Source organism: Cervus elaphus, chromosome 19, assembly GCF_910594005.1.
Source record: "Cervus elaphus chromosome 19, mCerEla1.1, whole genome shotgun sequence".
Classification (NCBI taxonomy): domain Eukaryota; kingdom Metazoa; phylum Chordata; class Mammalia; order Artiodactyla; family Cervidae; genus Cervus; species Cervus elaphus.
The window spans coordinates 86755448-86770578 of record NC_057833.1 but is presented as its reverse complement, the minus strand read 5'-3'; the positions used below and the strand labels follow the sequence as shown (position 1 = coordinate 86770578).

Here is a 15131-nt window from a genome sequence, read left to right as displayed (position 1 = left end):
TAGTAACACTTATTTCATAATCCTTGTATAGAAACTTCCTCTCAAATATAATACTCAGCATGGTTCATGTGGGATCATTTGCTTTAATATACAGTGTTCATGTGCTGTTCGGTCACAGTTGAAATTCTGGAATAAATATTAACATTTCAGAAGTTAAATCAGTTTTGGCAAACATGACTATTTTTATTAGTACTAGATGCGAGGTGGCTTAGTGATAAAGAATCCACCTGTCAGTGCTAGAGATGTGGGTTCGATCCCTGGGTTGGGAAGATCCCCTGGAGAAGGAAATGGCAACCCACTCCAGTATTCTTGCCTGGGAAATCCCATGGACAGAGGAGCCTGGAGGGCTACAGTCCATGGGGTCGCAGAGTCAGACACAACTTAGCAACTAAACAACAAACAACAACAACAACAACAGATGTCATATTACGCATCTAGAACTACAGAGTGGATTACTGAATATCAGGTATGGCGAAGGACTTCCTTTTTTTCTCATGTAAGTGGTGTGATTAGTTGAGAAAATTCTCCTATCAACCAAGGTTCTTCTCTGTGAGGTTTATTTATACGGCAGATTTCTTTCCTAGGGAGAAAACAGGTGTGATTTTAGAATGAGGATTGTGGAATAACTTGATCTTTGTACCTTACTTACCACAGTGTAATTCTCAGCTGTGGATTTGCTCTTGTTCTTTTCCTTTCATGTATCGTCTGTGTTCCGACAGAAGAGATCCCTAAGTCTTTAGATGGAGGCCCAGGAAAGATAAAGGGCCTCTCCTAGGGATTTCACCATGTAAGCTCACCCATATATTAGTTAAAGAGGCAGTAACATAATGTCATAAATATGGCGAGTAGGAACTGTTGTTAAGAGCACACTGCTAATGAGATTAATATCAGAGTCAGAAGATGCTTTTGTAGGTAGCTTTTACAAACAAATGTCCTGTGAATCAGTGATACACTTTTAGAGAAAAATTTCATGTGCTTGAAAGCACTAGTGATGTTGCCTTTGTGTTTGAGGTTTGCCTTTGCACAGAGATTATCATTTCATCTGAGCCTAACACTGGATGAAGTTACTGTTTTATTATTGTTTTTCTGTTACAGAAATTGATGACTTGGATGCCATTGTACCTGCAGTAAGGAAATTAAAAATACTTTCATACTGAAAACAAATCAAATCATTTTTACTGTGTAAATTGCATTCTTAACATCCTAAGTATTTTGTAGGATTGATCTTACTCTGAGACATGGGTTATAAAATGTATTTACCCCAAAATTTACCCCCTTCTTTCTATTGAGGCCTCATCTGTATAATTTTTATTGACTTTGAGATTCTTTTATAGAAAAAAATTGCTGTTTAATTAATAAATTAACTTTAGATCCTTGAATAATTCTTAAGCAGTTCTTGAGTACTTAAAATTTAAGATTGTTTTAAAGTACAGTGTGTGAATAAGAGAGAAACTCAGGGAGAGATAATGCAAGTAATAGAAAGGTTGCATTTAAGTTCAGAGTTTAGTGACCTTTTTGGTTCTAGGAACAAGGAATGCCAATGTCTGTCTTTATCCAACCAGCAGGAAGATATTGCTTTCCTGGCAAGGAAATGGCACATTCTATTAAGATATCCCTCATAACATTTGCCCTTTCAGAGCAGAAGGAACAATAGGAAGAAGGAAAAAAAAATTTTCCTGTTAGGGTAGGAAAGAATTATGAGGTAAAATAGATGAGTAGGTGTTAAGCCTCTCATTTAAAAAAGTGTCTTTTTTACTGTCTTCATGTGATGTACCTTTTATAAGGGCATGAAATCTTAAATAAAATTTTGTAAAGAATTTCCAAATGTAAGTGTTCTCAGTGACTTATTTGTATTCCTTGTAGATAATGAGTCATATTCTCTTACTAGTCTGAGCCTTCCTTGGGCAACTGGTTCACCCTTGCTACATTTTCTGTAAGAGTAGCTTTCTTGCCACTTTCTACATATTCTCTGTTCTCAGTATTCATTCTGATTTTCTTAAAGGATAACTGTTCTGCTTCACATCCATGAGTACAGATCACTTTGGATTGCTGCTGCTCCCTTACTCCCTACCCCCACTTTTATAACTTCTCAGTTATTCTTGTTCATTGTTATATAGAATATTGTAAAGATTTCCAGGAAGCAGCATAGTGGAATGCAGAGAATAAATGTCAAAATATAAGCACTCAGATCCTTAGTGGGGTGACCATAGGGATTAGAAGTAAGGTAATATCTTAGGTTTTTTTAGATTTAAAATTCTTTGTTTTGTTTGCCTGCAATTACATTTCTTAACACTAGCCCACGATTTGTGAAAAAACTTGTGTCTTTGAGGGCTGGGTAGAAAAAGTATTTGGATATTCAGTAATATACATGCTCTTAGTTAATTAGAACTCCAAAAAATTGTTGTGAGCCAGTTTGGAAATCCAGTGACTTTTGAAAGGAAGAAATATAATTTTTTTAATTGCAGCATAGTTGATTTACAATTGTGTTAGTTTCTGGTGTAGCAAAATGATTCAGTTTTATGTGTGTGTTTCTATGTGTATACACACATTCTTATTCATCTTCTTTCCCATTATGGTTTATTATGGGCTTCCCTGGTAGCTCAGATGGTAAAGAATCTGCCTGCAATGTGGGAGACCTGGGTTTGATATCTGGATTGGGAGGATTCCCTGGAGGAGGGCATGGCAACCCACTCCAGTATTCTTGCCTGGAGAATCCACCAGGACAAAGGAGCCTGGCAGACTACAATTCGTGGGGTTGCAAAAACGTGAGTGTTTACAATTATAATAGTTTATTTTATTGTAAAAGTTTATGTAATTTACAATAGTTGATTTACAGTTGTGTTAGTTTCTGGTATAGCAAAATGATTCAGTTTTATGTGTGTGTGTGTGTGCATGTGTATACACACATTCTTTTTCATATTCTTTTCCATTATGGTTTATTGTAGGACACCAAATATAGTTTCTGTGCTATACAGTAGGACCTTGTTGTTTGTCTGTTTTATATATAGTAGTTTGTATCTGCTAATCCCAAACTCTTAATTTATCCTTCCCCTACTCTCTTTTACCTCTGGTAACCATGAGTTTGTTTTCTGTGTCTGTAAGTCTGTTTCATAAATAAGTTATTTATGTCATATTTTAGAGTTCACATACAAGTGATATCATATGGTATTTGTCTTTCTTTTTCTGACTTACTTCACTTAGTATGATAGTCTCTAGGTCCCTCCATGTTGCTGCAAATTGCATTATTTAATTCTTTTTTATGGCTGAGCAATATTCCATTGTATATATGTACCACATCTTCTCTATGTGTTCCTCTGTTGGTGGGCATTTAGGTTGCTTCCATGTCTTGGCTATTATAAATAGTGCTGGTATGAACATTGGGATGCATGTATCATTTTGAATTATCATTTTCTCTCTATATATGCCCGGGAGTGGAATTGCTGGATCATATGGCAACTCTAATCTTAGTTTTTTAAGGAATCTCCATGCCGTTTTCCATAGCGGCTGCACCAGTTTACATTCCCACCAACAGTGTAGGGAGTTCCCTTTTCTCCACATCCTCTCCAGCGCTTGTTATTTGTAGACTTTTTAATGATGGGCATTCTGACTGGTGTGAGGTGGTACCTGACTGTAGTTTTGATTTGCAGATAAGAAGTATAATTTAAAAATTATTTTATCAGAATTTTGTCAGCTAGTTTAAGAGAGCCTGTGGTTAACTCTTAGTTTAAAACAGGAGTTTTAAAACTCTTCCTCAAAGGCCTAGGCATTTTTTTGAGGGCCACTGAGAGGGATGGTGGCACTACTGGGGAGAACATTAGGCCCTCTCTATCAGATCTACTTTTATCCTGGCAATTCTACTTTTATCCAGTTGTAATTATTTAAAGTATAAGTACTGCAACCATTGATTGGCTCTTGATTTTTTACCATTTTATGGATGTATAATTGACATATAATAAATTGTGCATAAACTATTGTTGTTGTTCAGGTGCTCAGTCATGTCTGACTCTTTGCAACCTCATGGACTGTAGCACGCCAGGCTTCCCTGTCCTTCACTGTCTCCTGGAGTTTGCTCAGATTCATGTCCATTGAGTCAGTGATGCCATCCAACCATCTCATCCTCTGTCATCCCCTTCTCCTCCTGCCTTCAATCTTTCCCAGCATCAGGGTCTTTTTCAATAAGTCAGCTCTTCGCATCAGGTGGCCAAAGTATTGGAGGTTCAGCTTCAGCATTAATCCTTCAATGAATATTCAGAGTTGATTTCCTTCAGGATTGACTGGTTTGATCTCCTTGCAGTCCAAGGGACTGTCAGGAGTCTTCTCCAACATGACAGTTCAAAAGCATCAATTCTTTAGCGCTCAACCTTCTTTATAGTCCAACTCACATCCATACATGACTACTGGAAAAAGCATAGCTTTGACTAGACGGACCTTTGTCAGCAAAGCAATATCTCTGCTTTTTAATATGCTGTCTAGGTTTGTCATAGCTTTTCTTCCAAGGAGCAAGCGTCTTTTAATTTCATGGCTGCAGTGATTTTGGAGCCCCAAAAAATAAAATCTGTCACTGTTACAATTTGATAAATCCTGATATACATATACATCTGTGAAACCATCAAAACAGTATACCTATTGTTCCAAGAGTTATTTCTTTGCCCTTCATGACCCCTCCCTATTCCTATCCCTAGGCAATAGCTGATCTGCTTTCCATCATTATAGACGTTTGCATGTGACAGGATTTTATATAAATGGAATCATGCCATATGTTCTCATTTTGTCTGGCTTCTTCCACCCAGCATAATTAATTTGTGATTTTTTTGCATGTTGTTGCATTTATTTACTGTCCATTCCTTTTTATTGCTGTGTAGTATTCCATTGTATGAAGATACCACAATTTGTCTATCCATTCATCTGTTGGTGGAAATTTAGGTTATTTCCAATTTTTGACTACTACAAATTTCGTAGTAGTGTTCAGGTCTTCATATGGACATATACCTGATATCCATTGACTTGAAAACTGTCATATTTTTGTTTCATTGATACAGGTGGAAGTGTAAATTTGCTTCCTGCTAGTCCTGGTTAAAAGTAAAGTATCTGAAAACATGTAGTGTTTCTTATCTTGTCTTTCATTTTTTTTTAGTTGTATTTTACTGTAGTCAGAGAATATGGTCTTTTGGTATTGAATTTTTGGAATTCATTGAGATTTTCTTTGTGACTTTAATCTGATGAATTTCCACATATTCCACATGTGCTTTAAAAAGTCTAATCTCTAATATATACATATATGTGTGTGTATATATATGTAGTGTTATATATTATTTAAATCAACTTCATTTCTATCATTTTTTTTTTGTCCACTTGATTTAGTTTATGGGAAATTCTGAAATCCCTGAACTTGTCAAATTTTGTTTTTTTATAAGTACTTTAAGAAATACTTTGGCCTGTTTTATAAGTACTTATAAATTCATAGTCAATAATATCTTCTTGATTAATATCTCTTCATTGCTATACATGCTTTTACCTTGAATGTAGTTTTGTCCTTTTAGTTAATAGTTGCTGGATATTCTTTTCCTTTTTTTCTTCTTATTTCACTAATTGGTTTTTATATGTTATAAAATACAACACATATACTAAGTACAGTAAAAACCATAAATTTCAAGTATAATAATGATTATAAAGTGAACACCCATGCAACATCCAAGAAATAGAACATCACCAGCACTCCGAAAGGCCTTCCCCACACACCATATGTGTCTTCCCCCAAGAGATAATCATTAGCTTGGCTTATGTTAATCATTTACTTGTTTTTTCTTTTTTTTTAAATAGTTTTGCCAGTTTTGTGTGTATGCCTAAACCAAGATAGTTGAGTTTTGCTGGTTTTGAGCTTTATAAAAATAGAATCATGCTGTATGTTCTTCTTAATTCTTTTGTTCAACATTATGTTTGTACTATTCATCTATATTGTTTTATGTAGGTCCAGGTCATTTATTTTCATTGGTGTCTGGTATTCTTCTATGAATGTTCCATAATCCATTTGTTTGTTGTTCTAGGGATTGGCATTTGGGTTGCTTCCAGTTCTTGGCTATTGCGAGCTACTGCTGTGAACATTCTTGTACACATATCCTTGTTCACTTGTGTGCAGGTTTTATAGAATCAATATCTAACAGGCAAAATTGCTGGGTCTAGTACTCTTGCCTGGAAAATCCCATGGACGGAGGAGCCTGGTAGGCTGCAGTCCATGGGGTCACGAAGAGTCGGACACGACTGAGCGACTTCACTTTGACTTTTCACTTTCATGCATTGGAGAAGGAAATGGCAACCCACTCCATTGTTCTTGCCTGGAGAATCCCAGGGACGGGGGAGCCTGGTGGGCTGCCGTCTATGGGGTCACATAGAGTTGGCCACGACTGAAGTGACTTGGCAGCAGCAGAGGAAAACACATCTAATGATGTGAATGGATCCTCTGGGGTTGTATAGTGTGTGACTTTGATAGATCATATGTATTTTAACTTTAGAAGAAAATGCCAAACTGTTTTCCAGAGTAGTTGTACCAACTTATACTCCCACCATTAATGTTTGAAGGGTCCCCAGTTTTCCATATTTGACCAACTTTTGATTAGTAAGTTTTTTTTTTTTTTTGCCAGTATAATGTGTAGAGCTCTTAGTGTGACTTTAATGTTTATTTTCCTGATTACTAATGAAGTTAAACATCTTTTCCTTTGTTTCTTTTAGTTTGTAGTTTATTTTTGAAGTGCTTGTATGTGTCTTTGGTGTCTTTTTCTGTTGGACAGTCTGTCTTCCTATTGATTTGTAAGAGTTATTTATATATTCTAGACATGAACTATTTGATGGTTACACATGTTGCGAATGCCTTCTTCCATTCTGTTTCCTCTTTCCTCTAGTGTCTTTTCATGAACTGAAGAACTTAATTTTAATATAGAGAATATAGTTAAAGATGTAGAGATATAGTCAGTGCTCTTAGTGTCTTATGAAATCTTTCTCTAGTCACAAATTGTAAAGTTACTCTCCTGTGTTATCTTATAGCTGTATAGTTTTGCCTTTCACACTTAGTCTAATATACCTGGAGGTTTTTTTTTCTTAATGTGGTATAAGTAAAGGACTGTTACCTTTTCTGTCACAGATACCCAGTTGTTTCAGCACTGTCTATTGCAAGTCTATTATTTCCCCTCTGCTTATAGTGTTAACTTCTGTCATATATTGAATATCTATATGTGAATGGGTCTGTTACTGGACTCTCTTGTATTCTTCTGGTCCATTTATCTACCCCGCACTAGTATCCTGCTGTCTTAATTATTTTAACTTTATAATAAACTTTGGTATCCCACCCTTTGTATTTCCATGTGTATTGAGTGTGATTATTAAATTATACACACAGACACATGCACTACATACTGAGATTTTTATTGAACTTTCATTAAACATAGGATCAGTGGGGAAAATCAGAATCTATAATGTTGGATCTTCAAACTCCTACTGTAGCATAGCTCTCCACTTGGTTAGGTTTACTTTAACATTTCATAATAAAGTTTCATAATTTTCCTGTAGGGATTATTGCTAGATATATTCATAGTATTTGATCTTTATGCATTTATAAGTTGTCTTTTTAAAATTTCATTTCCCACCTGTTTCAGAAATAGAGAACTATAATTGATTTTTTTTTTTTTTTGCAAGTGCTCTGGCCTGGTGCACTGGGAACACCCAGAGGAATCAGGTGGAGAGGGAGGTGGGGGGGGGATCGGGATGGGGAATACATGTAAATCCATGGCTGATTCATGTCAATGTATGACAAAAACCACTACAATATTGTAATTAGCCTCCAACTAATAAAAATAAATGAAAATATATATATATATATAATTGATTTTTAAATATTTACTTTGTATTCAACATTCTTGCTGGAAACTCTGATTAACTCTAGCAGTATATCTTTAGATTATTTTGGATTTTTATACTTATGATCATATCATCTGCATATAATAACAATTTTGATCAGATATACCTGTTTTTCCTTACCCAACTACATAGGCTACAATATAAGGCTGAATAGAAGTGGTGATAGGAATCAACCCTTTCTTGTTGCAGATTTCAAAAGGAAATCTTTTTCACACTTCACCGTTAAGTGTGATGTTGGGCTTCCCTGGTAGCTCAGCTGGTAAAGAATCCACCTGCAAAGCAGGAGACCCCGGTTCAATTCCTGGGTTAGGAAGATCCACAGGAGAAGGGATAAGCTACCCACTCCAGTATTCTTTTTTTTTTTTTTTCCCCCACTCCAATATTCTTGGGCTTCCCTCGTGGCTCAGATGGTAAAGAATCTGCCTTCAGTGTCAGAGACCTGGGTTCGATCCCTGGCTTGGGAAGATCCCTGGAGAAGGGGATATCTACTCATCCCAGTATTCTGGCCTAGAGAATTCCATGGACAGAGGAGCCTGGCAGGCTACAGGCCAGGGGGTCCCAAAGAGTTGGACATGACTGAACGACTTTCACTTGCTACCATTACTATAAACAGAAGTCTAAACTATCCTTGGGTTTCTCGTTTTCATCCCTTTACTTTCAACACTTCTGTATGTTTGGAGTGAACCTCTTGTAAATAACATATAGCTGTACTTTTAATTTTCATGGAATTTGACATTATAGGTTTTAATAGTGCCTTTACGATGATTGTGACTCAGCTGGTAAAGAATCTGCCTGCAATGTGGGAGACCTGGGTTCAATACCTAGTTTGGGAAGATCCCCTAGAGAAGGGAATGGCTACCTACTTCCAGTATTCTGGCCTAGAGAATTCCATGGACTATATATAGTCCATGGTTCGCAAAGAGTTGGACACAACTGAGCAACTTTCACTTCACCTACTATGATTACAAGTATATTTAGAAGTCTTTTGCCTATCTTTTGTATTTTTTATTTATCATATTTTTCTATGCTACTTATTTCCTTCCTATTTTTTTGGAGCAGTGTTGAATTTTTATTCTTCACTACTGATTTGGAAGTTTTATATTTCAACTCTATTGATTTTTCTATTGTTACTCTATATTATTGGTTATCTTAAAAATTTTAATACACACTTAGTCAAGGTCAGGTCAGAAGACAAAAACTACATTGCACAGGTAGCCTAACAGGAAACATTTAAAATAAGAATTGCTGACTAGTAAAAGCAGTTAACTGCTAAAAGGAGACAAAAGAGGACTCTAGGGAGTACGCAGTGGTGACTTCAGAAAGCAGATACTACTTACCCCAGGGATAAAGGAAAGGGAACAAGAAACTTAAGAGTGCCTTCCCACGATGCTGAGATTTAAACCTCTGAGTGGAGGTCTGGCTGCCACAGAACAGCCAACCCACTTGTGGCAAATAAACTTGCCAGAGGGTGTTGGATGGTGCTGAACCATGAAGATCGTGTTTATGGTTGCAGGGCCCAAGGGCATGAGCCAAGAGTACACTGTGGCTGGTGCTTAGGTAACAGAGAACAGCCTCCACATGACAGTCAGCTAGCTGCCGTGGGTAACAGCACCTCAGGAGAGGAAGAAAAAGCCCCTTCTTCCCACTCTGGCCTTGCAGTGTCTCTGCAGTGTCCTCAACTGATAAGCCTGACATCAAGACCCCTGGCAGAGGGGAGGAGGCTGTGGTATTTCTAGTATCAGAGCAGGGCCAAGATGGGTTGATTTGGAGCTGTAAGGTAACTAGTAACTGCCACATACAAAGCTATATTTTAAAATATAAAACTCCCTTAGCTTCTTAAATAAGGACTTAAATACTTTTAACATTCCTCTGAACCAGCTTCATGGCTCTTAGATGTCAGTACTAGCCCAGTTTTGCAGACTTTTTAGGTTGCTTGCTTCCTTGTTTAAAATAGTCAAGACTTACTTAGGTTTACCTTACATATTTTACAGATTTCTTTACTCTCTGTTGTTTTCCACAAGCCACTCCTGCCTTATGTTACATTTTGTTTCTTGCTAAAACACATCCAGTGGCCATTTTTCAATTTGGTATTCCCTTGTGCTTCATATTTAAAAAAAATTTTTTTTGCCTGTGAGCTTCCTTTTAGTGGGAATTACCTGCTCTGGTGGTTCCAAGTGTGTCCTAGATGGGAATCACAACCCTAGGGGCAATTTTGTGGTTGTCCCAGTCAGGGCTTGACATGGTTCCAGGTTCTAAACCCAACTTTCACATTAGTTTCAAGGTTTCCAAACTAAGTCAGTTGTGTGTAACTTCAGACTCCATGTTCCTATAGGAGAGAGTAGCTGATTGTTCACCCATTGCTGACAACCAGTTCCTTGTCCTCATTCTCAGCCATGGTGTTTTTTGAGGACAAAACTTTCCAGGCTCCATGTCCCTTACATAGTAGCTTTACCTTCTATCCGGTGCGCTAGAATTCCGGTTCTCTTCAAAACACCCTCTTCAGTTCCTATATGCTACTTTAGATTTTCTCTTTGAACTGTTACTGGAACTTAACCTGTGTTACTTTTTAGTCAGTCATGTTTAAAATCATGCTTAAAATTTATGGTTTAATTAGATTTTCTGTGTGTTTGGACTACCGGAAGGATAGGTTTTCACTTGTCTGCTTTGTCTGCCATTTTGCTCAATAGTTGTTTTAGGGTGGCTAATATTCAGGAAATGATATATGATACATTCCATTTATTCCTCTGGTACTTTATCATTTCAAAGAACTTGTCTGTTTAGTGAACATTACAATGCCGCTGTGAGGTAGATAGGACAGACATCAATTGTCCTACTTTATAATGAGAATTTGTCACTCAAAACAGCAAAAATAAATTTTATTACACATCTGCCATGTACTTAGCATGGATGTATTAAGTCTTGGATGATAGGGGTGAAAAATCAATTCAAGTAACTTGAGGTGAATTAGAAAGTAAACAGAAACATCAAATACCAAACACAATACAGACAGTTTCTTAGCATATAACTTTAGTAGATATTTAATAAACATTTTTTTAAATTAAAGGTTACAAGGCAGGGAATTGTTAAAATGAAAAATGTAGAATGTTGATAGTAGATGCCCTAGGTGGGGGGAGAGGCCCTTTCAGTGTGGACTGGCTCAGTGGAGAAGGTGGGTTTAACACAGGCCTCTAAGAGGTGAGTAGGATTAGTAGGCAGGATATATTTGGACAGTTCTGGAACAGAGCATCTGCACATGAATAAGGCAGCCAAAAACTGGAGACCTGATTGTGTTCAGTCTAAAACACAAGGAGTGGGCTTGAATTTTGTAAAAAACAGGAGAGAGATAATTTATAAGTGAGAGTAACCTGACAGAAACTTTAAGATATTACCATGCTTCAGAAAAGCTCAGTGAAAGCTGTGGTGGGAGAGGAAGCAAGGGCAGGGGGTGCTGCCTGAGCAGATAAATGACAAGAAGACTTGACTTGACAGCAGCTCTAGGAACATGAGAAACGACAAGAATATTTGGTTTTATAAAGTCTGAAATGCAAAAGAGGCACTTGTTTAAATATACAGTTTACATAATTTGTTTTTAATGTTGCTTAGGTGAATCAGCCCTCAGAACAGTGGAGCAGAATTCCCAAACCTATCTAAGAGAGATACAGAAAGCCCCTGTCCTCTCTGGCACTCCGGTCTCCAGTGCTCTGCTGTGGGAGTGCAGACAGACCTGGGCTTGAAACTCTGTTTGCATTTTCCTATGGAAATAATGCCACATGCTGGAGTTTGATCCCAGGCTATCCATCCCACACTGAAGTACTTAACTCAAGGTGTATAGGTATATCACTAACATGGTTGTCATCAGGAGAGTATGTTTTAGTTCCACAGCAGATACAGGAACGAACTTCCAGAGAAGTATCAAAGGTGGCAGCCAGTAGAGCTTAGAGTTAGCTCTCAGCACTTTTGGGTGGGTCACTTTTTAGTCCCATAAAAAAACCTTCCTCCTGCGTCAGTCCCTGCCCAGGAGTACTGACAGCTGCTCCACAAGTGGACCTCCCTCATCTTGTGTCTAAGACAGGACACCTGGTGTAGACATTCATGCAAGTCCTAAGTCAGTGAAAGTTCACCACTGAGGTTCTGATCATTTGTTAGGCACAAATACCCCACTTCTATTTGGATTTAAACAATTAAACCCAACCAAGAAAGAGCAGTTCTTGCTTTTACATGTGTTTACCTCTGCCTAATACTACCCAGTCATGCAGTTATACTGCACACAAGAATGTGTGTGTATGTGTATATATACACATACGTCTGTGTATATATGTATACACCCACACATATGTGTATTTTCAAATGGTATTGTGATTTAAATTACAAAATATACATATGTACACATTTAAAAAATAAAGATGTTGTTCATCATCAGCTTCTAGGCTGTCCATCTGCAGTCAGCTCATACCTGTAAGACAGTTGGGTTTGAACTTGTGTTAGTATTGCGAGTGTGTTGTGGCAATATCAGGACAAGTGGCCTAGTCTATCCTACCTGGGCCTGTGGGACCAGCAGAACTCATCTCTGTAAGTGGACCAGCCAAGGTTAAGACTAGAGCTTACAGAGAGGTTCTTTAGATAAGTGAAGTCTGTAGGCAGTAAAGCCTGAAGTAAAAGTGATAATGTCCCCCTCCTTGATAAGATATTGAAGAGGGAAAAACTTTGGAAAGAGAATATGGGCAACCACCTGAGATAAATTGAGTAGCAGATTTAATGTGATAAAATGAAACCACTCACTTACCACTGTGAGAAGCCCTTAATCAGATCTTCTTTTGATAAGTCAATCAGTACCTAAACAAGCACAAATTATCAGTTCTCTTCCTCAAAACTGCATTAAATGGAAACATACTGGGATAAATGAAACTGATCCTAAAAAGGGCCTCCTTGAATTTTGAGCAATAGCTCTTTTTCTTTGGCTTTCAATATATAGAACCTCTCCAGAAAGACAGTACTGACACCAACCTCAGTGTCCTAGGAAAAGGTGAACTGCTATTTGCAGTTGTACCTCAGGAATTTACTTAACAAATGTTTTAGAGAAAACAGCTTGCCTTTACTTACAAACTGATCCAGAATTTTAAGCAAGACACTATAGTTTTCTCAACAATAAAAATGGGACTATCATCACCTACTTCATAGAGTGGGCTTTAAAAAATGAGCATAAGATAATGTTTAAAATACAACAATTACAGAGTGTACAAATACCATTCTTTTTTGTCTCTCCTTCCTGAGGATTATATTTTCTTTACTTCTGACTTTAAGTTAAAATCACATTCACCCCAGAAGTCTTGACATAATGAGATCCAAGCTTCACACAATGCTGTACTTATGAAAACAATACTTAATATCATAGTAGAGGTTCAAATACTTTTGTAGTGATAAACTTGGATATTCTTGAGTTTCTTAAAATAGGGTTTATTATATTAATTTATATAGTTTAGTTTTAAGATTATTTTTTGAAAGGCACAAAACAAAAAACCTCCCAGTGAGGCTGTATCTTCCTTAAAGTCAGTTCTGATAACAAACTGATGATCCCATCAAAACTTCAGCAAGGATGTGTTCCCCCTGTGAACTCCAGGTAGCTGCCAGGAGGGAAAGAGTACCAAGACCCCCTTTTGTGCTTACCTTTCCCAGTTCCTTCCTTCTGTGTGAGCCAAGTGGTCTACTGTTTTTCACTGCGACATCTAGTGACCTCTTCTTTACTTCATCCATGGAAACAAAAAATTCAAATCTTTAAGGAGCAGAAAGTCAGAAATGAGATTTATATATTTTAATTATTTTCATTGAAAATCTCTAGTGTTTCATCCATTTTCCTACCTTTAAAACAGAAGATACAGACTGTCTACTGTTCTAGATACTATAAAGAATCTAGAGCAGTATTAGGTTACAGCAGATACTTGCTGCATCATTATTATAGATAATCACTGTCCTGTTACAAAACCTGGAAGTGTCAAGAGGCCATTTACCCCTCTTGAGAAGCTCCTTGGACTACTGTGCTTTGGGGTTGCTTCTTTCTTTCTCTGACTCTACTCTGGTTGTCACTCTGTTCAGCTGTCCCTTCTCTCTGAACTGTGCCTGCTCATAGGACCACCTAAACCCCTTTTTGTTTTTTTCTGACCAGCTAAGGGCTAGGATGCTGAATAATTAGTTTTGCTGAAATTGCATGGAAAAAAGTGGCTTTTTCCCACTTGTGCCTGTGGAGTAAGGCAGAGGAATCTTAGTATACAAGCTTTGTCACATACTCACAAGAGGCCTCTGGACTCCTTACTTCAGGATTTTTTTTTTTAATATTTAAATTTTTTTAAATTGAGTGAAGATTATTTAAATTCAACAGTGCTTTACACTTCAAAAGTTTGACATGCATGATTTAATATAATCCTATATCTTAATTTTTTTTAATTGAGATATAAATGACATGGCATTATTAAGTTTTATGTGTCCAATAATGATGTGATTTGTATATGTTATAAAATGTCAGTCTAAATCACCACATATAGTTACAACAAATTTTTTTTCTTGTGATGAGAACTTTCAAGATCCACTCTCCTTGCTATTTTCAAATATGTAATATAGCATTATTAATTGTAGTCACCATGCTATACATTATATCCCCATGAATTACTCACTTAATAGACAGAAATTAGTACCTATTGACCCCTGCCATCTATGTCACACACACCCTAATCTCCACCTCTGGTAACCACAAATCTCTATATGTATGAGCTTGGGTGTTTTTGTTTGGTTGTTTTTTTGGTATTTTTAGGTTCCACATATGAGTGAGATCATAAGTAATTATCTTTTTCTAACTTATTTAACTTAGTATAATGCCCTCAAGGTCTATCCATGTTGCAAATGGAAAGATTTCTTTTTTTATGGACATTTAGGTTGTTTCCATGTCTTGGCTATTGTAAGTAATGCCACAGTGAATACGGGTGTGCATATATCATTTTGAATTACTGTTGTTTTAATAAATACACAGAAGTAGAATTGCCTGGTAGTATGGTAGTACTATTTTTTTATTTTTTTGAGGAACCTCCATACTGTTTTCCATAGCTGCCCCAATTTACCTTCCCAGCAACAGTGCCCAAGGGTTCCCTTTTCTCCATATCCTTACCAACACTTGTTATTTCTTTTTTATAATAACCATTCTCACAGATATGAGGTGATATCTCATTGTGGTTTTG

The 15131-nt window shown here is 36.9% G+C and overlaps 2 protein-coding genes across 24 annotated transcripts in view; one reads left to right on the top strand and one right to left on the bottom strand.

Annotated features, from left to right (window-relative positions):
• CEP70 (centrosomal protein 70) overlaps positions 1 to 1830 on the top strand; it is a 240464-nt gene extending 238634 nt beyond the window's left edge. For all 23 annotated transcript variants that reach the window (XM_043874140.1, XM_043874133.1, XM_043874132.1 and 20 more), the window contains one exon: positions 1096 to 1830. In XM_043874140.1, coding sequence (XP_043730075.1) covers positions 1096 to 1157 — 62 coding nt within the window. In that variant the 3' untranslated portion in view covers positions 1158 to 1830. The remainder of the gene's footprint in view (positions 1 to 1095) is intronic.
• Positions 1831 to 10777: 8947 nt separating this feature from the next.
• Positions 10778 to 15131, bottom strand: part of ESYT3 (extended synaptotagmin 3) — a 53385-nt gene continuing 49031 nt past the window's right edge. Inside the window, exons 21-23 of the mRNA XM_043875196.1 lie at positions 13573 to 13678; positions 12692 to 12741; positions 10778 to 12361 (exon numbers count right to left, since the gene is read on the bottom strand). Of these exons, the coding sequence (XP_043731131.1) occupies positions 12325 to 12361; positions 12692 to 12741; positions 13573 to 13678 (193 nt within the window). The 3' untranslated portion in view covers positions 10778 to 12324. The remainder of the gene's footprint in view (positions 12362 to 12691; positions 12742 to 13572; positions 13679 to 15131) is intronic.